At 51.0% G+C, this 20,419-nt stretch overlaps 5 protein-coding genes across 5 annotated transcripts; 3 read left to right on the top strand and 2 right to left on the bottom strand.

The window, feature by feature from the left end:
• Positions 1 to 320: 320 nt before the first annotated feature.
• On the top strand, positions 321 to 1,097 carry GT037_002721 (uncharacterized protein; the record flags this gene model as incomplete). The annotated part of the gene is made up of 1 exon (XM_038927768.1): positions 321 to 1,097. One exon carries the CDS (start codon positions 321 to 323, stop codon positions 1,095 to 1,097), a length of 777 nt encoding a protein of 258 aa, XP_038789046.1.
• Positions 1,098 to 1,903: 806 nt separating this feature from the next.
• On the bottom strand, positions 1,904 to 5,748 carry GT037_002720 (rta1-domain-containing protein; the record flags this gene model as incomplete). The annotated part of the gene is made up of 8 exons (XM_038927767.1): positions 1,904 to 2,505; positions 2,559 to 2,801; positions 2,856 to 3,069; positions 3,887 to 4,411; positions 4,476 to 4,745; positions 4,929 to 5,170; positions 5,581 to 5,614; positions 5,665 to 5,748. The coding sequence occupies 8 exons, from the start codon at positions 5,746 to 5,748 to the stop codon at positions 1,904 to 1,906; spliced, it is 2,214 nt and encodes a 737-aa protein (XP_038789045.1).
• Positions 5,749 to 6,329: 581 nt separating this feature from the next.
• On the top strand, positions 6,330 to 14,268 carry GT037_002719 (aaa family atpase protein; the record flags this gene model as incomplete). Its single annotated transcript, XM_038927766.1, has 9 exons — positions 6,330 to 7,040; positions 7,657 to 7,741; positions 7,793 to 9,500; positions 10,133 to 10,167; positions 10,448 to 10,493; positions 10,552 to 10,627; positions 10,920 to 12,731; positions 12,782 to 14,053; positions 14,110 to 14,268. The coding sequence occupies 9 exons, from the start codon at positions 6,330 to 6,332 to the stop codon at positions 14,266 to 14,268; spliced, it is 5,904 nt and encodes a 1,967-aa protein (XP_038789044.1).
• Positions 14,269 to 15,159: 891 nt separating this feature from the next.
• GT037_002718 (zn 2cys6 transcription factor) lies at positions 15,160 to 17,434 on the top strand (the record flags this gene model as incomplete). The annotated part of the gene is made up of 5 exons (XM_038927765.1): positions 15,160 to 15,309; positions 15,362 to 15,459; positions 15,514 to 15,616; positions 15,839 to 17,173; positions 17,225 to 17,434. 5 exons carry the CDS (start codon positions 15,160 to 15,162, stop codon positions 17,432 to 17,434), a joined length of 1,896 nt encoding a protein of 631 aa, XP_038789043.1.
• A 797-nt stretch (positions 17,435 to 18,231) lies between these two features.
• Positions 18,232 to 19,541, bottom strand: GT037_002717 (uncharacterized protein; the record flags this gene model as incomplete). The annotated part of the gene is made up of 3 exons (XM_038927764.1): positions 18,232 to 18,799; positions 18,850 to 19,398; positions 19,453 to 19,541. 3 exons carry the CDS (start codon positions 19,539 to 19,541, stop codon positions 18,232 to 18,234), a joined length of 1,206 nt encoding a protein of 401 aa, XP_038789042.1.
• Between the last annotated feature and the right edge of the window lie 878 nt (positions 19,542 to 20,419).

The raw sequence follows: 20,419 nt of genomic DNA, 5'->3' as shown, positions 1-20,419 counted from the left end.
ACCATGGATAAACAGTCAGTTATTTCTTTCCCATGACGCCCACCTCATTTCACAATCACCTTGTACAATTTCAGCCGTTCTGAACCCTCCAGACACGTGGAAATACCGCAGTACTCTGTGTTATCTCTCAACAAGCCAATTTATACCGTCCGGCGTTGGTTTAAGCTACCACATTCAATATTCAGTGCTAAACCTGCGAAGGTGGTAGCGGGTCACCCTGGAACAAAAGACCTCACAGGCAGAAGATTGTTAACATGAGCTTAGTACTCATGCCTTCTGATCAACATTTTTCCCACATCCCAGACGGGCATACTTCTATAATGCCCGGACAGCAAGGATACCGCGTGTATCGTCCAAACCAAGCACAGCTAGGGCAAACACCAGATTCCGCTGGTTACGATCATTACGGGCTTATGTCGAATCTTACTACATCAACCCCACACCATGAGGGACACGCAGGATACCAGTATATGGGAAATTATGCGCCGCTCATCCACCAGTCGTCTAACTCACAGCCTTTTGGCTCGAGCGCAGATGTCAACACGAAGTTAACATCGACTGCGAACGCATACCCCGTCGCAGACCACGCTTCGGCGTTCACGCCATCCAACCGGTCTACAAACTCACACACTACACCAACTATCTCTCCTTCGCAAACCCAGTTCGATGCCAACGATGCGACGCAATTCCACGAAGACACCGATGTCAAAGGACGACACGACAGTCTTTACCCAAAGGAAGAAGCTGCGTCGCCGATGACAACTCCTCCATCAGGGCGACGGAGACCGAGATATCAGTACGCTGAGCCAGGCTCAGCGCGGGCTATTTACCTCGAAAAGAATCGCAAAGCTGCTAGCAAATGCCGGACCAAACAAAAACAGGAGCAGGAACAGCTGGTTGAGACATCCCGGGAAGCCGAGCGCAGAAACCGTGTTTTGAAAGCAGAGTTGAATCTGTTGGAACAAGAGCGACGGCAGTGGCTAGAGCTCGCCAATTTGCATATGAACTGTCCAGATCAAAGGATAGCCATTTATCTGCAGAACCAAGCAGACAAGCTGGGCTCACGACGACAAACGGGCCCTTCACAGCAGGACTAAGATGATTATCTTGAAAATCTGAACTTCCTGTATCACTCGGCGCCGAGGAGAATTTTGCGCTCTAGTAATAATGAGTCTCCTTCGGCATGAAGGCGGAGAGACGTCGGAGCTCCACCATGCAACTCCAAATTTCGTGCAGCATGATTCGCATGGCAAGTCTCGGGATCTTGCATGACCTACGTCACACCTACATGGATAAAAAAGACTATAATCTTTCACGTGCTATGGGATTACTCATACTCTCGAACGCAGGCCCCATTGTCCACATTGGTCAAAGAGTTGGGGATGTTTGCCGACGCAAGAGGGGTGGAGTTGGGCCCGCCAATCAAGGCGAAGCTCATATGCTACCGGCGATTGGACCTTGAGCATCAGCAAGAGCAGAATGGCACTGGTCCTCGAGAACGACTAGACTACAGACACAAGGAAGGAGCAGGCCCTGCGAATCATCATCATGAGGGCTCTCCTTCACATAATTCAATAATTCAATAAACAACATGGCTTTGCCCTGGTGGCGTTGAACGTTCTTCCCCTGCTAGAATCAAGATCTTGTGATCGATGTGCCTACAATGGCTGTGTTTGATGTGGTGTTTCTGCCTGAGCAGTATCTCCAATTAATGGCTGTATTACGATGAGGCAATTCTTATATGGGAATAACGATATCTGTATTAGTCGTTGACATGAATCTATATTACTAAGTCTTGTTCTGATAAGATAATCCCTTGCTTAGCATCCTTCCTGGGTATCGCTGGTTGATTAACGAATCCACCTTCATGATGAAAAATAGGTGGTGTCGCTGGCAATTCTTCTTAGCATTGAGAAGGAACCCAGCCACCAGTGCGTACACTATTCTTCGCCTCCCGACTCTCTAGCATATGTTCCTCATCCGCGCCTGTCGCTGTATCATGGGAATGTTGGAGCTCAATGGGCGAGCCGCTTCGTAGTCTCTTCTGGTACGCGTCTGTAATTTGACTTGGATGGGTCCAGTTGAATGCCAGCATGACAAAGAACATAAGTGTGGCATCAAAGATATAGAGGTATACCTCATGGCTGAGTAGATATCCTGCGTTCCCTTGGATGTACTCTACGACGCGGAAGATACTTCGCACCATAATGAGAGCGCTTGCGAGGTATAGAGTGTAGAGGTGGCGCTTCCAAGGTAATTCAGATAGACTGGCCCTGGGTACGGTGGATGAGGTGTGTATGCTTGGGCTGGATCTCCGAGATTTGAACAGCGACAACGGACTATAGCGCTTCTTTAGAGGAAGATCTCTAACAAGGCGGTAGTGGAAAACTCCCGACACGACGATGAAAAGGCCGAAGAAGATCAATTGGACGAAAAGACCGCCGATGATGATTTGCTCGCCGGTATGTAAGGCGTCTAGCGTACCCATCGCTTGGATACCGCCGCCTATATCAGACATTAGCTTGCCATTTAATGGCAGCAATGCATCATGTACGTACCTGAGCCTTGCATCAGGAAGCTGAGCACATCTCCTGTAACGAATAACTTCGTGAGCCACTTCTGTCGCACCAGAGAATATCGCTCTCCATCCACCAGCAGGATGATTCGACCTAGTATGATGTAGATAGACGCCGCGAACAGTGCTGGAGCAAGTAGAATGAGTAGCGACTGCATGATAAACGGTCCGAGTGCCCAAACATCATCATGCGAGAGGTAGCGCCCGATAAATCCTATGACCTCAACTGTATAGTCTCGTCAGCGATGCCGTCTTGGACGCAAGGCCCTTCGAGTCTTACATAGACCTCCGACCACGAGAGGTGTGAAGTACCATGTCTTCTTCTTGATGAGTTGGAAAACATGGGCCAAGGTGGTGAGACCAAATACAACCACAAAAACAATCGCCGCTACTGTTGAGGGAATGTACCGGTAGAGAACGTATGCGTTAGGGTCGTCGAGTGCCGGTCGGTATGTGTTGTCGGACATGTTCAGTTGTGATACAAAGCAATGCGTCTTTGAAATCGATCCTCCTACATTTCAAAATGCGTCGTCGAGACATCTTAAAGAACGAGCCCACAGCGCGATCCTTAGCCTAAGCCTAGGACGCATTGAAGTTATTGTACGGAATACGCTTCGCGAAATACGCTGCCAAGACGCCTTACCGTCCTGGTGAGATTTGGTGGGTCCCGTATCGGCCGTATGGAACTTGCCGGACTAGCCGCAGGATTTGGGACTTAAACGGTGCAGGACCCCTTCCATTATTGGATTTCTCGATTGCTTCGCCTCATTGACATTGCTTCAAATACGCGGCAACTCGCAAGCTATGCCCTTCTTTGAGTCTGCCTGAGTCTCGCAGCGTAGACCAGTTGCTAGCATGACAAACAACCATCAACAGCGCATGGAGGTGGGCTATGCTAGTACAGACACCTGCGCAAGTCCAACAACTGATGGTATGATACAATGAGCGCGGTGTTCATGGTGCCAAGGTTCGTACCAACTCCGGTCCTCAAGAAATTGCTGGAGTGGTTGTCGCAGTCCAGGCTTGGGCATGGATGATCTGTTGCGGCCAGTCAAGCCATTTCAGAAGATCCGGTGTCGCCGCCAGCAATTGTTCGGACGCAACGAGCAGCCATTGAGGCCACTTCACTACCCACCATACTGGACGACATTGGGCCAACAGTGCAGCGAAATGTGTCGTAATGATACAGGTCACTGGATTGTGGCATGCAAGGAGGTCGAAGAATCGATTGCTTAGCCTAGCAGGCCAAAGAAAGAGCAGGGAATATTCATCACGGTCCGGTGATATGTGCCGAAAGCGCAGCCAGGTTACGTGGAGTTCGTCGATAGCGGTGGCACAGGCTTCTTTATCCTGACTGTCCAGCAGAAGTTCGGTAAGCTCTTTGAGCCGGAGAATCTCTTGGGGGTTCTCTTCCCTTGCAAGCGTGTCCAGTGCATCCAAAGCTTCTGGGGGCGCCATGTCCGTCATGTGAGCGAATACAGAGCTATCTTTGATCCGATCCCAGTGAGGAATTACTACAATTTTGATGCCTTGTAGTAGCATAAAGCAGTGGTGAAGCGCACGAATGGGGTCTTCGGGACGCTCAAGCTGTGCTGAACCGAAGTTGTAAGTTAGGATGACCGAGGATAACATAAACATCGGTATCGCCAGCTCAACGTTTGGCGTCTCTAGATTCTTTCGATAGGTATCTAATGCATGGCTGATATGTGAGTCTGCCTGGAGCAGGAGGCCCTGTCTTTCGCTGGGCGGAAGCAAGGATGCTTTATGAACTGCTGAAAGAGCCAAGAAGCCGCGAAGGAGGAAAGGGTACTCGAAGCCCAACTCGATGAACTCGTTCTGCGAATCAAGTTATTATCAGCCTCATAGCCTCAACAAGGCGGCAAAGAGTGGAGAATATTACCTGCCAAACGACACTCCGGATTGCAGGGTTTGGATGCAACGACTTTGCGCACGACTTTGTCCAGTGATGCAACAGACGCAGATCAGCGAGTGGCAGTTCGGTATTAGTCGGACTTGCTTCAGGACTTTCGGCATGATGTGCATCAACAAAAGGCGAGGAGACACCTGGGCTGTTTTGTGGAGATGTTGAGTAGCTGTCTGGCATTGATGGAAAATGGCAATGAATGTCCAAGCGAACACAATTTCCACAGCGGGGGCGCGCTTCATTGCACTATGAAATGTGGTAAGTATAGAGGCGCAGATCATAACATGGAAGCTTCGCAGCCCTCCCGTACTTGTCGCGCTCGGGGGATCTGAGCTTGAGGGACCATTTGCTGGGGTAGAGGCAGCATATCGGATAGTACATTGTGATTGGCTGGAGAACGAAGCGGAAGGATCGAATGTGGACACGTACTTTGGTATGTCTCTGTTTGCATTGGAAGCATCCTTTTCGCGACTTGGTGTGAGTCTTGCGCTTTGCGACGCGCTGTTCCGTCATAGTGGCGATGACGAGCTGGGTGCATGAGTGCAATAGAAAGTTACGATGATTTGGGGCTGGGTTGCGGCTTATGATGACTAATCCGCTAGCGCGGATGCGCTTCCCCGCGGGCCCCTTGGCTCCTTGCACTCTTGATAGCTCCGTGAGGAAGCACGCCTCTGGACTCAGGATGCGACAGAATCGGCATGCCATAGGAAAAGGATGAAATTTGCTTATTTGCTCTGCTTGGGAACTCCGAGAACGCCATGTTCGCCTGTGGAAGCCAATCCTATCCCCTTTCTCCGTCCACTCTATAACGCCTTCTCAGATTGAACCCGGTGATCCGGGTGATAAGCAGCCCATACATGGACAACTCAGCTTCCATATCGTCGCCAACGCCTGTTACATCAATCTCCTTCGTCACGGTCCGGTCGCAACATCCCTCAGTTCCAATTTCTGAATTCTGCCTGTGCATCGACATTGCGCCACCCGATGTTCTCTTTGCTCGCTTCCTCGAGCGCAGTTGGCTTCCTCTTAGCTTGCGCGCCTGTGGGTGAGGGCTTCCTTGACCTTGGTTGACTGGTAAAACGCTTGTCGAGGGCCGCCTGCTGCTTTGCGCGCATCTTTAGACGTGTTAACAATGTAAGACAGATTAAGCGATCAAGACTGTTACCTCGGCTTGCAGTTGTGAGCGTTCCTCCTGGCTAAGTTGCGGCTCTAGAGGTTGATCCGCTGCTTGAGACTGGCTTTGGCCCATGCTTACGGCGATTGAGAAAAGATAGGCTGATGAAGGGCTAGAGATTCTCTAAGGTGAGAAGCGAGCTTAGTTACAGTTCTCTGGCTACTGAGACGCATCTGGATGTTGGGTGTTGGGTGTTGGCTATATGTCTACGAGCTCAGGCCACCCGCGGCACGGTCGTTAGGCAACGACGCTACCGTCTGGCACGGCAATGTCTCAAGGCGCATTTGAGCCAGGGAGTGTGCGACGTGCCCGAAATACATTCTCTCCAGGCTGTGCAATCTTGGCAAGGCTCGGTATGGTCGTTGCGCACTTCGTGGGGTAAAGGGTAGATGAAAATACTTGACATGATTTTACTTTCTTATCTTTGACTAGTAGTCAGGAAAGCTATAGTATCACCTATGTCATCGGTGTTATAGCGGTTGTAAGAGTCTTGTACATGATAAACTACAATATCATTGCACGGTAGAATCGCTGGAGAACCATGGTACCACTCTGAGTCAATCGCGTTCGTTATATAAGACCACTCTTCGCATCATCGCTTTCTCCCACTACAATCGTATCAACAAGCAAGTCACCACTTTGTTGGTGTTGTCATCATGTTCGACGGGCACAATTCGTATCGATGTATCGGAAAAGGCTTTTGCGGCAGCGTTTGGATTGCCAAGGAGAACAGCACAAGCGTTGTCAAGCGCGAGGACGGAGGCCCTGGACGATCTATCACGAACGACTACAGCATGCATCTCAAGATCAGTCAGAGCATTGAACAACACTTCGCCTCTATGCCGCTCGCAATACCTCAATGTTATCAGCTTATCCAGCCGAGCGACCTGTCCTGGTGGGACCTGTGTCTCCATCGCTTCCCAACTGGCTATGAAGAGTGCAGAGCGCTCATATCAGAAAGAATCCCCAAAGTGCCCCGATCAGTCAGCGACAAGATCGTAGATCTATCTCTGCCTGAGAACACAACAATGGCCGCCTTTGTAAAGGGTAATAAAGATGATGATGATTGTCTCATTCGACCCTACCTAGGGCGGCGGAGAGGTAACAGATCATCAAGCACATCGCGCTTCCAGCGCTTCAGCCTCCGAAACGTTGCGCTGCATATCAATCAAATGGAAGACCTAGGGCTGGATGTTGTCGCTTATGCGATGACTATGGCGGATGCGCTTGCCTTGATGTACTGGGGTGCTGGAGTCAACGTGGATGATGTCGAGTTCGTTCTTGCGCCTCCCAGACCCATGTCATCGCCAACCTTCGCGTCCGAGTCTCTCGGCGAGCATGTCATGTGGGTTCTGGACTTTGATCGTGTGAAGCATATGTCTATGGACGAAGATGGACTGGAGCAAGCATGTGCTGCATTCTTCAGAAACGATCCTTACTACCCCCGACCAGGTGGCACTGAAGCAGCTGACGATGAACTTTGGGAGACTTTTAAGGCGAGATTCTTGGAGACAAGCTTGAGAGTTTTAGGGGAAGGAAGTCCTCATCTGGATCTTCCACAGACGCTGATGAGAATGATTGAGCAGGAAGGATATAGGAGGCGGGCGAGGAAAAAGGAACTCAACATGCACGATGGGTTCACCGAACGCAACTAGTTGTCATTGCACATATCACCAACGAAAGACACATATCAGCGTCTGAAAAATGTGTGGCTGAGAGGTGTGTGGCGAGCAAAAAAGTTGGTGTTGTGGCGGGGAATGGTGAGGGTCTGGGCAGGAACCGGAAGCTTAGCGCATAATCCGTGCAGGGTGACGTACCCACCTTTCGGTCGCGCCTGCCCGCCTAGAGGCAGCATCCCTCGCGCCTCGACTCTCGCCATGTGCCAACACGGAATATTGCTCCCAAACACAACAGACGATTGCCGGAATCATGGTGCGCATCAAAGGGAAATGACATGGTGGACGTTCGAACTGATGACCGTAGGCATCGCTACTGCGACAACTTGTAGCCGGGCCTCGCGCCAGGCATGCTGAAGCCGGCCTCGATCTGTGCTATGTGACAGACAACAGTACAGCCGCTCCACGACTCGCAGCTTTGTTCGCGCTCTGACACCAGCCAGTAATCGCTACATCAGGCCCCAGCGGCACTTACCCCCAGCGCGCGTATCGCAACCCGCTCGATTCACTCGTCAAGTTTCTCGACTCCAAACATGGCGAAGACTGGGCTATATGGGAGTTCCGCGCCGAAGGGACGGGCTACCCAGACTCAGAAGTCTACAATCGCGTCTACCACTACCCTTTTCCCGACCACCACCCGCCGCCTTTCGCCCTCATACCAAACATTATGGCCAGCATGCGCAACTGGCTGCATGAGAAGAAGGGCAGAGTCGTCGTAGTACACTGCAAAGCCGGGAAGGGCCGGTCGGGCACTGCTAGTTGCAGTTATCTGATCAGCGAGGAAGGCTGGCCGGTGCACAAGGCTCTGGACCGCTTCACTGAGCGGCGCATGCGGCCGAACATGGGCAAAGGCGTCAGTATTCCCAGTCAACTACGCTGGATAGACTACGTGGACCGCTGGGCAAAGCACGGCAAGATATATGTAGAGCGACAGGTGGAGATTCTCGAAGTGCACTGCTGGGGCCTTAGAGACGGCGTCAAGATCCAGGTCGAAGGCTTCGTCGAGGACGGCAAGCTCATCAAGAACTTCCATACCTTCACACGCGACGAGCGAGAGATTGTACGGGGTGAGGTCAAGACTACCGGCATGGCACAGGCGGTGCAAGAGGTCATGTACAAGAACGGCTTCGGCCCGTCAAAGACTAGCGAAAGCTCCAAGAATGCTTCTACGTCCTCCCTGGAACAGCAGAACAACATCGATGGCACCACTACCGAGCCGAGAGCATCGCGCGAGAGCCTGCCTATGGGCACCGGCGATGTCGTCTTCCGTCCGTCCAAGCGTGTAGTTCTTCCCACAAACGATGTCAACATCGATGTTGAGCGACGCAACAAAGCCGCCTTCGATCTGACCATGGTCACCGCTGTCGCGCACGTTTGGTTCAATACATATTTTGAAGGTAATGGCCCTGAGCAGAACGGCAACGTTGACCAATCCGGCATCTTCGAGATTGCATGGGAGGCCATGGACGGCATCAAAGGTTCATCGCGGAAAGGCACACAGGCTTTCGAGCGTATAGCAGTAGTCTGGCGCGCGCTTTCTAGCGACGAAGGTCGACCTGGTGTTGTCATCACAGAACCGAAAGAGGGAGAGCCGGTCTCACAAGCGGGACCCGCAGATTGGAGGGGTACTAAGGGTGTGGAGCCGTCCGAAGACAAAGATCTAGGTGTTCGTACAGCCAGTCCACCTAACGCTGATTCAGACATCAGTCGAGCAAATAGCGTCCGAAGCGAGAACAAGAACAGCGCCAACATCGTCAACGCTCCCGGACGAAGAGATAGTGGAGACAGTGACACCAAGGATGTCCGGTCACATGGTCCAAATGGAGAAGAAGTTTTGACAGAGCCAAATGGTTCCCGCGCAAGTACAGAGGCTAGCGGCAGTGGGTCGACAGCGCCAGCCTCGCACCCTACACTATCAAATCGCCTAGATAACTCTAGCAATGCTGCTAGTGACTCGCAGGCCATCGACCAACCTACTGGGTCACACAAGAGCGGGGGTCATGTCAGTGGAGTTGCGGAGAGCCTCAAGTATCACATCTCAGGAGCAGCTCACACCAACGATCTACCTGATGGAAAGCCCGAGAATGAAATGAAGGATGCGAAGGAGCATGGATTGGGACACATGACTTTTGGCAAGAAGAAATCAAGTTCGTGAGTGCTTGTATCGTTGCAGCGACGGCAAAACTCGTGCATTGCATCGATAAAGCTGCACATGGCTTTGGGGAACGCGGGGCGTTATTTGGAGAACTTGCATGACAGATTAGGAAGCTTGCGTTTGGCGCCTGGTCAGCGTATCACATGTGTGCACGAAGCGTGTCTGGCGCATGTTGCATGGTGCCGTATGCATTGATGGGGCGTTGTAAAACGCGATTCTTTCGTTGTCAGACACTGCTTTGGTCCTGTACGACTCTCTAAGATTGAGGTTGGCTTCGCTGTTTCTCAGATATACCATTTGCCTTCCAGCCACTAGAGAATGCTAGATACTTCCGATGAAAACTTCCGATGAAAACTTTCTTGTCACAGTGGCGCTCATTGCATATGCGAATCTACCACATATATTGGGAAAGAGTGAGGCGAACTGTCGAGGTGCTCGCTAATGCACCCGGCGCACTCCTTCCGCCGTCTGGCCACTGACCACGATACACGAACCACCATCACCACTGCAGCTCAGCATGGTAGCACAGCATTAATCGTCGGGCCATTGTGGTAAGATGCGTGTGCGCCGCGATGACAAGGTAGTACTGCGGCACCGGCAGCGCAGCGCAGACTGATGTAGATGACAGCCGCAGCGCCACCGAGCTACTGCAGTATAAGAGCGGTACGCAGTCACGATGGATGTGTGTCGAGACTTTGGCCCAAGGCTTCCAGCACTAGAGGTGCATATTCCCTTCGGACGCTTGATTGGAACCGGGGAAAGCGAGCGCATCCACACACGCATACACACCTGCGAGGCTGAAGTCTTTGTCAGACGAGGCTGAGCTACGCTTCACCATAACATTGGTTACCTACTCACCGGTCACGATATCGCCATCTTCTCAGCCGATCTATGCACCACAACATGTACGGGCCAATACCTTGACGAAACGTTTCTCGCTCAGGAAGGTCGCTTGCTAGGCAGCAGATTCGAACCACCGTGTTCACCAGGTATGTGAGGCTTCCACTCCAGGGCATTCCGGTATTTATATGTAAATAAACGGTATAGCCAAGCAAATTCGCTCCCAACAATATCAGCCTTGTTGAGTTCGGCTAGGCAGAACTCGCCATTTGCCAGATCCGCGGTAAGTCACTGCGGGGTAGTTGAGGACGGTATTACAGAAGGCTGTAGCCTGGCAGTAGTGTTGGGTGGGATAGAGATCTGATTAGCAAGTGCTGTGGGTCGGATACAGAAACAGAGCGAGGTCAGGCCTCACTTGCGGCTCTGCTTGTGGATAAAAGGTGTGAGACACAGGTCCTCCACTTTCTTCTCCTTGCTCGAGACTGTCTTACCTGTAACTGCTTTTTGTTGCATACATCTCGAAACTCAGCTCGGAGTGTTACAAATTCGTCCACAACCTCACACCACACGATAAGTTCAGTGGACAAGATATAAAACAAAGCCAGCCTCACAGACCGGCAAGTTTGACACTCATGAACGATCCAGAAACGTCCAAGGAGTCTTCCGATATCCCTCCATTACCTGAAACGGCAAACAAAAAGCTTTCCGACACTTCTTCATCTTCACCAGTCATTGTAGCGACACCATCAGTAACTTCTGATCCAGACGATCTTACTCTACACAAGCGAAGGATGGATTCATCACAGGAAACTATAGAGACTCAAACCATTGACAAAGGCAAGACGACAGAAGAGCAGCAGAGTTCTGTTTCTCCATCTGAAATCGAAAAGCCAGTAGTTGACGTGGTTATTGCAAAGAAAAATACCGACAGACAGAAGAAGCACGTATCAAAGAAGTCGAGACAGAAAGCTGACGAGAGCTCTGTGTCTGACGTTAGTGACTCTGACAGCAGTACCGAGTCTGAGGACAGTAGCGAGGACGAGAGGGCTAAGCGCAAGAAGAAGCGGAAATTAACTGCGAAGCGAGCGGCAGCGAAAAAGAAGAAGAAGCAGAAGGCAAAGGCGAAAGCTAAGAAGAGCAAGAGTAGAAAGCACAATACCGTGAGCGAGGATGAAATCTCATCTGATTCTTCCGACTTGAGTTCCGACTCTGAATCTAAGGATGATGATAAGAAGAGGCGAAGCAAAGCTTTGAAAGCGAAAGCCAGGAAGAAGAGAAACAACAAGCTCGAAAGTTCCAGCGATGACAGCGCATCAAATACTTCGAGCTCCTCTAGCAGCGATTCTGATTCTGAAGACGAAAAGTCGAAACGCAAGCGAGCGAAAGCGAAGGCAAAGCGGAAGGCTAAGAAGGCAAAGAAGGTTGATAGCTCTGAATCATCATCAGAATCGTCAACATCCGATGATGATACTACCGTACCACCAACTCCTCCCCCGGAGCCCCCACTTCCGGGAGACGATCTCGACACCCAGGTGGCCAAAGTCAGTGGTATCCTCAGCAATCTTCAGGCCCAAAAGGCTTCTCTTAACGCCGCGGCAGCCGCGGCAGCCGTATCCACTACGAAACTTGAAAAGCCAGTCAAGAAGAATGTCCTTGAATTCAAGCGTGTCGATCAAGTTTTTGATATGAAGATTCGTGATTGGAAACTTGTTGAAAGTAACTCTGATCAGAAAGATGAGTTTGATTGCGTATTTACAGTACGGAGAAGACTCAATTGGGAAGGCAAGTATCAAGAGACTCAACTAGACATCAAGTCTAAGCTACTTCGCAATGCACTTCAAGAAGTGTTCAAGGATTGCAAGAGCATCAGTCTTGTGGAAGATACACCGCAAATTGATCCTCACACACTTTTTCACTACTACGAGGAGCTGAAGATCTTCATCAAGAAGACTCTCAAACCAAAGCTGAAGAAGGCGAAGAAGACGAAAGATCAGAAGCGCCTCAAGCAGCAGATTGCGCAATGCAAACTTCTCTTGAGCTATATCGATGAAGATTACTCCGCGACACGCAAAGCGCTGCGACCAATGCTCAAAGCAGGTACAATCACGTATGATCTCGTATGGGCCTTGTTCAAGCCGAACACTATCGCCTATACACCGACATACCACAACAAAGATGACCCTCGCTGCTTCAAGGTTGACACCGCGTATGAATACGAGAGCTGGATGACAGGAATCAAATCCTGGTATGTAGACGGCAAGTATCTGGAGTACGACGGAAAGTCTTTCGGTCTCGGAGACCATCAGATCACAATCCAGGCCTTCAAGGGCCACAAGAAGATTACTAGTCTCTCTGCATATCCGTTGAAGTACCACAAAGATCCGGAGGTGAGTAGGCAACCGATCAATTTGAAGCACTCTAACTAATGATTATCCAGGGTATCAGGAATCAACTGATCGAGCGGGGCAAAAAGTTCGTCGCTCTTCAAGGTATGAACTTCCGCTTACAAAAGGGTATCGCGTACATGAAGCACAAGAACAACATCATCCGCTTCATCATCAATGGCCGCGTCATGGTTGATCCGGCTATCTTCCGCCGCATCAATCCCAATTATCCGCTCTCTTACCTCAAGCAAGATGAGCTAGCCCAGAACGAGGAGAATGGCGAATGTGATGACGAAGAGAGCGACAATGATTGCTGCTGTGGATCTGACGAAGACGAAGAGAAAGAAGAGCAAGACAAAATGCGTATCGTCATGTGGAGAGACAAGAAAGGCAAGAAACACCCCATCCGTGTGCCACAAAGCGTGGTCGACAAGGAGAAGGGTGACAGTCCAGACAATTCGATCGAGACAGACGCGGACGGCAATGAGGTCAAGCAGCAGGTCTTTACGGAAGAGGAGCTGATCATTGCGTCGCCAGTCGTGCTTGGATTCGCCTTTTCCGAAAAACTCTGGCTAGAGTTTTCGCTCTCTGGAATTGACAAGATCAAGTGGAATGCTGAGGCCTTTGACAGTCTCGTCTTGCCTAGTCGCATCAAGCAGAATCTGAAAGGCTTGGTCTCGTCGCACCGCTTCAATGCTGCGAAGACGATCGACGACGTGATACAAGGCAAGGGGAAGGGCCTCAATGTTGTATTACACGGACCACCGGGTGTTGGAAAGACATTGACTGGCGAATCTATCGCTGAATACCTGAAGTGTCCGCTTTATGCTGTCTCGGCAGGCGAGCTAGGTACCAACAGTCGGTCTCTCGAGACGGATCTCAATCGCATCATGGATATTACGCACTCCTGGGGCGCTATCCTTCTCCTTGACGAAGCAGATGTCTTCCTCGAAGCGCGTCAACCCCACGATATCCATCGTAACAGCCTCGTGTCTGTCTTCTTGCGTCTGACGGAGTACTACCAAGGCATCCTCTTCTTGACAACCAATCGTGTTGAGACATTTGACGAAGCTTTCCAGAGCAGGATTCACATGGGTATCCGGTACGAGAATCTACAGGCCAAAGCGAGGAAGAAGATCTGGCAGCACCATGTTGGTAAAGTGGAGCAGATGGGTCGGGATGCCGAGGCGGAGAAGAAGAGCAAGAATAGCGCCAAAGAAGGCGGGGAAGTGAAGACAAAGGTAGAGAAGATTGAGGAGGTGATGAAGCCGTTCACGGAAGCGGACTTTGACGAGCTAAGTAAGAAGAGTATGAATGGTCGACAGGTACGTCTTCTGGTTGCATCGAAAAGATGGGAAGGTCAACTAACACATAACCGCAGATCAAGAACACGGTCAAAACGTCGCAATCGATCGCGCTCTCGGAGAAGTCGGTGTTCAGCATGGAGCATGTCAGGCGTGTACTCGAGGTCGCTGAGGCGTTCGAGGATGACATGCGTGGCGGCAAGGGCTACCGCGATGCGATGAGACAGTACACTTGATGCGGGTATTTCTATTGGCGGTGTAAGTTGACTCCAAAGGTTGACGAAAGACATGCTACTAGGCTGAATGTTCGTGCAATGGCTTTTTTCTTTGGGTTATACGTCTCATCTTGTACTCGGTCTGGTAAATATCAAAGACATGTTCAGATGACCTTGCTGTCCATCGGACGTGTTGCTCGTGTCAAGTCTGCGTGGTTGCATTTGAGGTGGTTTCGGGGAGTGCGTCAGCCACGATATGGCCGATACGGAGGGGCGAGAATCTCTGCATCGATCATGATGCTGTCATGAGGCCCGGTAGTTACTGCCGGCGCTTCGGGTATAGCACTATACCCGGCGCGGGAGACAACTCGACGTACGCAATCTCCCGTCAGGAAAACGGGACGCGCAGGAAGAACGAATATGGTTGCCATACTATGTTCATATGCTGCAGCATGGCGGAGGTGAACTCCGCGGCATTATCCTTTACCGATCTAGTAGACGCCGAAGCTTCGAGGCCGCGCAAAGCTGGGTATGACGCAGCCCTGCCCAACAAATGATTGACCAGCTTGAAATATGGGCTGGCCGGTGTGTTTGCATTCGAGATGATCTGTAGCTCAAAGGGACGACGCGTAACTGGCAGGACTGACGTAGTAGCGAGATATAGGTTCTGGGCCCTCTGTCCCATCTAGCGCCAAGCAGTGGCTGGTGTGAACTCCACAGCGGCGTCCCCACGCAATCCTCGGTGTCCTTTATGGGGCGCGTCGCTCCACGGCGGAAATACTTCAACCTTCACTTTTATTCCCGCCAACGTCGTGTCCACCGCACCCGCTTGGATCCTGTCGCATTGCTGTTGCTTGTCAAGCACTCGGACCAAGCTCACGCGCGCCCCGATCGCCCGCCCGCAGCTGCACGATGGATGACGAAGGCACACAGCCCTCGACAAGTCCCGATCCATCCACCACCAGCGCGTCGGCCCTTCAAGGCGACGCGCCACCAAGGAAGAAGCAAAAGCGCAATAAACCTACCCTGAGCTGCGAGGAGTGTGTCGAGCGCAAGACCAAGGTGAGTTGCATCGCTCGCGCGCAATTGTAGTGCAAGGCTAAACTCCTGCCAGTGCGATCGCACTCGTCCCCATTGCCTGGCCTGCATCAAGCGACAGTCGACATGTAAATACTCTGAAATTGCCAACCTGATCGCCTCTTCGGCGGACAAGTAAGTTTCCATGGCTTCCTGGCATGCGCTTGCTTTGCTGACAGCTGTGTACAGGGTTGGCGCCGGTCGCAATGCGGGTCGGTCTAGGAAAACGAGCGCGAGGCCTTCGTTGCAGCTTGGCAGTGACCCGCAGCCACATGGCAAGCCGCCTGTTCAGGTAATAAAAATCCCTTGTTCCTGTCGTACCATTCCCGAGCTTCTGCGAACGCATCTCGGCCCACCTCTTCGGAGCGTCGGGCGTGCTTTTGCCATGGTGGGGCGTCGGGAATCCGTCCAATGTTATGTCGTGTCAAGTTGTGACATAGTACATGTGCTTCACGACAAGTGACCACCTGGCGGATACAACTATCTGGACTGCTTTTTCTGACTGCTTCACCAGGTTCATATCCAGGTGCCACCAACACCAATCAGAACACAGTACCGAAGCGTGTCATTGTCGTCTTCGGGATCCTCACCATTCCTGCTATCCAACATACCGTATTCCAATCATACGCCTGCACCCTTTTTTGGCCTAGGGACTGAACATCCTTTTGCCAACTACTGGACGAGTCGTGGCGGCCTTGCCGAAGTTGTCGGCGTACTGCCAGCCAAAGAGCAAGCAGATATCCTCGTTGACAAATACTTTGATGCTGTTGACCCCGTATACCCTATGGTTCACCGTAGGAATTTCTATGCTGATTATGAACGTTTCTGGTCATTGTCACAAGAAGAGAAGCATACTGCGGACCCCGTGTTAGTAGCTCTACACTTTGTTGTGTATGCCATGGGTACGCAATTCATTCATACTACCGACGGTGGCGACAGGGCGCAGATTGCCGAGTTTTACGTATCAGCTGCCCAGCAAGCTTTACGGATATCGTCATATCTTAGTCGAGCTTCAGTGAGAACACTGCAGGCCATGGTTCTGATAGGATACTTCCTAATGAACGACAACCATGCCTCTGATGCATGGGCGTTTGGAGGTGTTCTCGTACGGCAAGCATACGCCATGGGATTACATCGCGATCCAGATGTCATTGCACCCCGATGTTCAAAGAGTGACAAGCAGCAACGGCGAAAGCTATGGCAAGCTATTTATTTCCAGGACACTTTCCTTACTGTTCTGCTCAAGCTTCCGCCAACCAGTGTGTTTTCAGACATACAGCCAGAGTCCCTCAGCGATGATCTCGATGACTATATACCGACTGGTGCTTCGAGCAACGGTGCCACAGACCCTGTAATCAACCCCATGAGCATCAGCAACATCGCTTCGAACCATGATCTCTATCCTCTGTACGAACTTTCCGATCGGAGATATATCCGCTCCATGTGGCATATGGCTAACCTCGTGTCTCGTACTGTCTGCATACCGCGGTCACTGGCAACGCCTTTGACTACATCAATCAAGCATAAACTTGAGCTTGTCAACGAATACTTTACTCTTCACAAAACCTTTCCTGCAGATCTTACAGCATCCGACGACGTCACCATAAGACATATGGCAGAAACAAATCCGCGCGGTCTACGACAGAACTTGTTCTTTCGAAGCAACTTCTGGCACTGCGTCATGGCGATACAGGCCGATGAAAACCCCGCTGAGGGTGTGCCATGTGACGTCAAAGGTGCGCTGGACGCAGCCAGGATGGCGTTGCAATCTTTCTTCCACTTCTGGGAATACCTCAGAATCGATGCTAGTGTGTGGTGGGTGTTCCAGCACCGAGCCTTTGAAGAAGCAGTAAGTTGTACTCGGTCTGTAGTGTTGTTTGGTTGTTGACACCCATTTTAGCTTCTCATGGCACGCATCCTCGGTCAGCAAGCACAACCGCTGTCACCCACCCACAACGGCTTACCTCCTTCCGCGGACCCATTGCTGAAGGACGCGAAAGACGATGCGCGAAGATGTCTTGATATCCTGGATGTCGTGGGCATCGCACCAGAGATGCAGAAGACCAGGACCGAGGTTCTCAGGACTGCATTTTCGGACATACTATGGTAGTTATATGTATATAGGATCTGAACAGCTGTGGCAACAGCGTCGACCCACCTATTTAAGTAATGTAATTTGATACATCAACATTGCTTTTATGCTGCTCTGCCGTCGGCATATTCGGTCTGCCGGAGCGAATCTCCTAGCGTGCTTAATCATGTATACTTCTTTAGTTTTCGCTGGCCAATCACCAACGAGAAGAACTACAGCGCCTGTTGCTATCACATGATCGCTAACATCTCGCCTCACCAACGATTTTTGTTCGAGGCTTACTTACGAAGACAAGTCATGTACATATGTACATGAGCATGATAAACCATATAGACGTTGATGGGCTCGTCTTGCTAGTATGATCATATAGCAATCAAAAACGAATAAACGAGCTCTACAGTCCCCCCTCCCAGATTTTCTTACCGAGGTTACAAGTGCAGTAAAATAGCTCGACCTACTGATAGACTTTTCGAATGATGAAGCTAAGTATGTGATCATGTCCACCGGTGAACTAATGCGAGCGGTGACTCGCCAGATGCTCAAGGCAAACTTCCATGTCGCATGGCTCGAGAAAGCTAAGAAGACACTGCGATGGAGACCACGGGAGCGAAGTGGAGAACAGCGGGAGCGGAGAAGTCGAACAGGCTAGCTATGGAGTGCTTATGCCGGTAACCGGTCAATGGCAAGTCACAGTGAGCTGCCACTGAACCAACAGCGTGTAGTTTTCTTCAATGTATGCGCAGAAAGAATAGTGGACTATGTTGAACTATATCGTTGAGGGGTATCTATTATGTACTGTATTATAAGACCATCGTCTAGAAGCGTTCGTGTACCCTTGCAGCCTTTCCCGATGACTTCGTGTCAACCGTGGAGTCGCTAGCCGCACCAGGACTGCCTCTCCTTTCCAGATCGGCTATGTGTTTACGGCTCTTCTCTGTTGTTTGCCGCTGCCCACGTTCATCTAGCACTGTGGATGTGACATACCCAGGCAGTCCTTGCTGTTGCTGCCATGACTCGGATGGTAGGCTCTTACCGCCTAGAAAAATCTCCTCGTCGGAGCTAGCACTCTCTCTTCGAGCTCTGGAGGTGGTAATTGTGATCGATTTCTTGATCGACGGTTTGACAGTGCTGAGTTGATGTCCCGACTGCAGCGGCTGTGAGCCCTGCGAAGGCTTACTCCATGGTAGAGCTGAGGCTGATCGAGTGATCTCAAGGGCCTGCTTCATGAGCGGTCTAAGAGTGGCGATAGAGCCAGCTGTTATGCCCAACCCTACTTCTACCGTACTCCAAATCGCGAAGTCGGTTGTTCGGTAGAGGAAATCTCCCTTGTATCCCTTCAGCGAGGTCGTGTAAGGAAGGCGGATGATCGTTGCTGTCGAACCACTGTTGACCCAGGTCAGATATGCTAGCATACAAGGGAGTTCAATACTTACATTGCGGCAAGAGCAATAACTCCAGCAACTACGACCTTCATGCGCTTCTTCATATGCAGATCCTTGACGATGAGCACGGGAAGCATCGCGAACACCCAGTCGGCAAAGGCGTTAAGCCCAGAAACCACAAAGGTAAAGTTCATGACCAGGGTACCTGACAGGCAAGTTCCAGTGTGATTAGGGTTCAGGTCCCACCAAAAGGAGATGGGTTTACACTGGAAGATAACCACCGATGTGTATGCGACACCCACAATTGCAGAGACGACCATGATGAATCGGATAAGCCAGATGTGCATCGGTGCGACAGTGATGCGTAGCAAGAAGAAACCAACGGCGATCTTGAGCATACATGTCGACAGTGTATAGAATATCTCGCAGAAGAACCAGAAGTGAAGGGCCGTTTGCGCTTGTTCGTCGGAAAGTTTCTCACGTCGCACGCCTGTGCCATGGACTGCGCCGCCAATTTGTGATGCCAGATATCCTGTGAAGCAGAGGAGGGTAACGACCATACAATGGTCGTCGATGCCGAAACCTTTGACCATGAACACCCTACATCTTCGGTCAGTATTGCGGTGAGAAACGTGAACTCGAGGTGGATCATACCTGACATAGCACCGAAGTCCAACAGTGACCCATGCTAAGATCATGAATGTGATGGCTATCGCCAACACCGAACCACTTCGGTCCTCCATACTCGGCGGTGCGTCGGTGCGAATCGTCAGAATAAGGTTATGTAGGCGAAGAAGAGGATTTAAGAGTCTGGAAAACCACGATTCGAACACGAACTCGCAGCATATTGTATTTTTGACATCTGTAGCTTCCCCTCGTCGACGATCTTGCCTCACAGACGTCTCAACACTTTCTCCGAGCCGTGTCTCTCCTGGCACTGCGAACGCTAGAATACTGTTAGCAAGAAAACCGAAGCTCCTCTGGGTATCCCTGCGACGGTAGTCGACACAGGTTACTGTTCGAGCCAGGTTCCTTGTGGGGCAGAGCGATATGGCCAGGCACTGGAAGATCGGCAACGTGCTTCACTAAGCCTTAACCATGCAAATAAGGGGACTGTCAGGTGTTGCCTGGGCCAGACTTGCAGCCACTCTGCTGCCAAAAGAAATCCAAGTGGCCATTAGTGCTCAGCTAAATCCCAAGTATGGAAAGTTACTCGCTACTTTTGTCAGGATATGGTGGTTGCAATTATGAGGCGTGCAGCGGACGCTTGAGTCGGGAGCTTTTAGCGAGTCAAATTGGGTTCGGGATCATGCAAGCGTTAACGTCACCGCGTCGAGGACGACGCTTGTGGCGTGGAAGGAGCTCCGACGAGGCCTGCCTTGCCCGAAGGAGCGAAAGGAGAGAGGTCGATCAGACTCCATGTCAAACTGCTTTTGGACCTTGAAGTGTTAAAGCCTTGCAGGATGTACATGCAGATTCAAGTGCCGTGTTTTGGCGGGTCTCTAGGGTTCACGAACCGTTCCGTGTTCTGACAGCTTTGCTTGGCCTCATCATCCAGAGGAGGAAAAGATTCTGCGGGCTTGCGCGTTCATACTTGTGCTGTCCTCCGAAAAGTGCTACT

This window comes from Alternaria burnsii, assembly GCF_013036055.1.
Source record: "Alternaria burnsii strain CBS107.38 chromosome Unknown 746, whole genome shotgun sequence".
Classification (NCBI taxonomy): Eukaryota; Fungi; Ascomycota; class Dothideomycetes; order Pleosporales; family Pleosporaceae; genus Alternaria; species Alternaria burnsii.
Note: the sequence above shows the minus strand (reverse complement) of the source record. Positions and strands in the feature narration are given on the sequence as shown.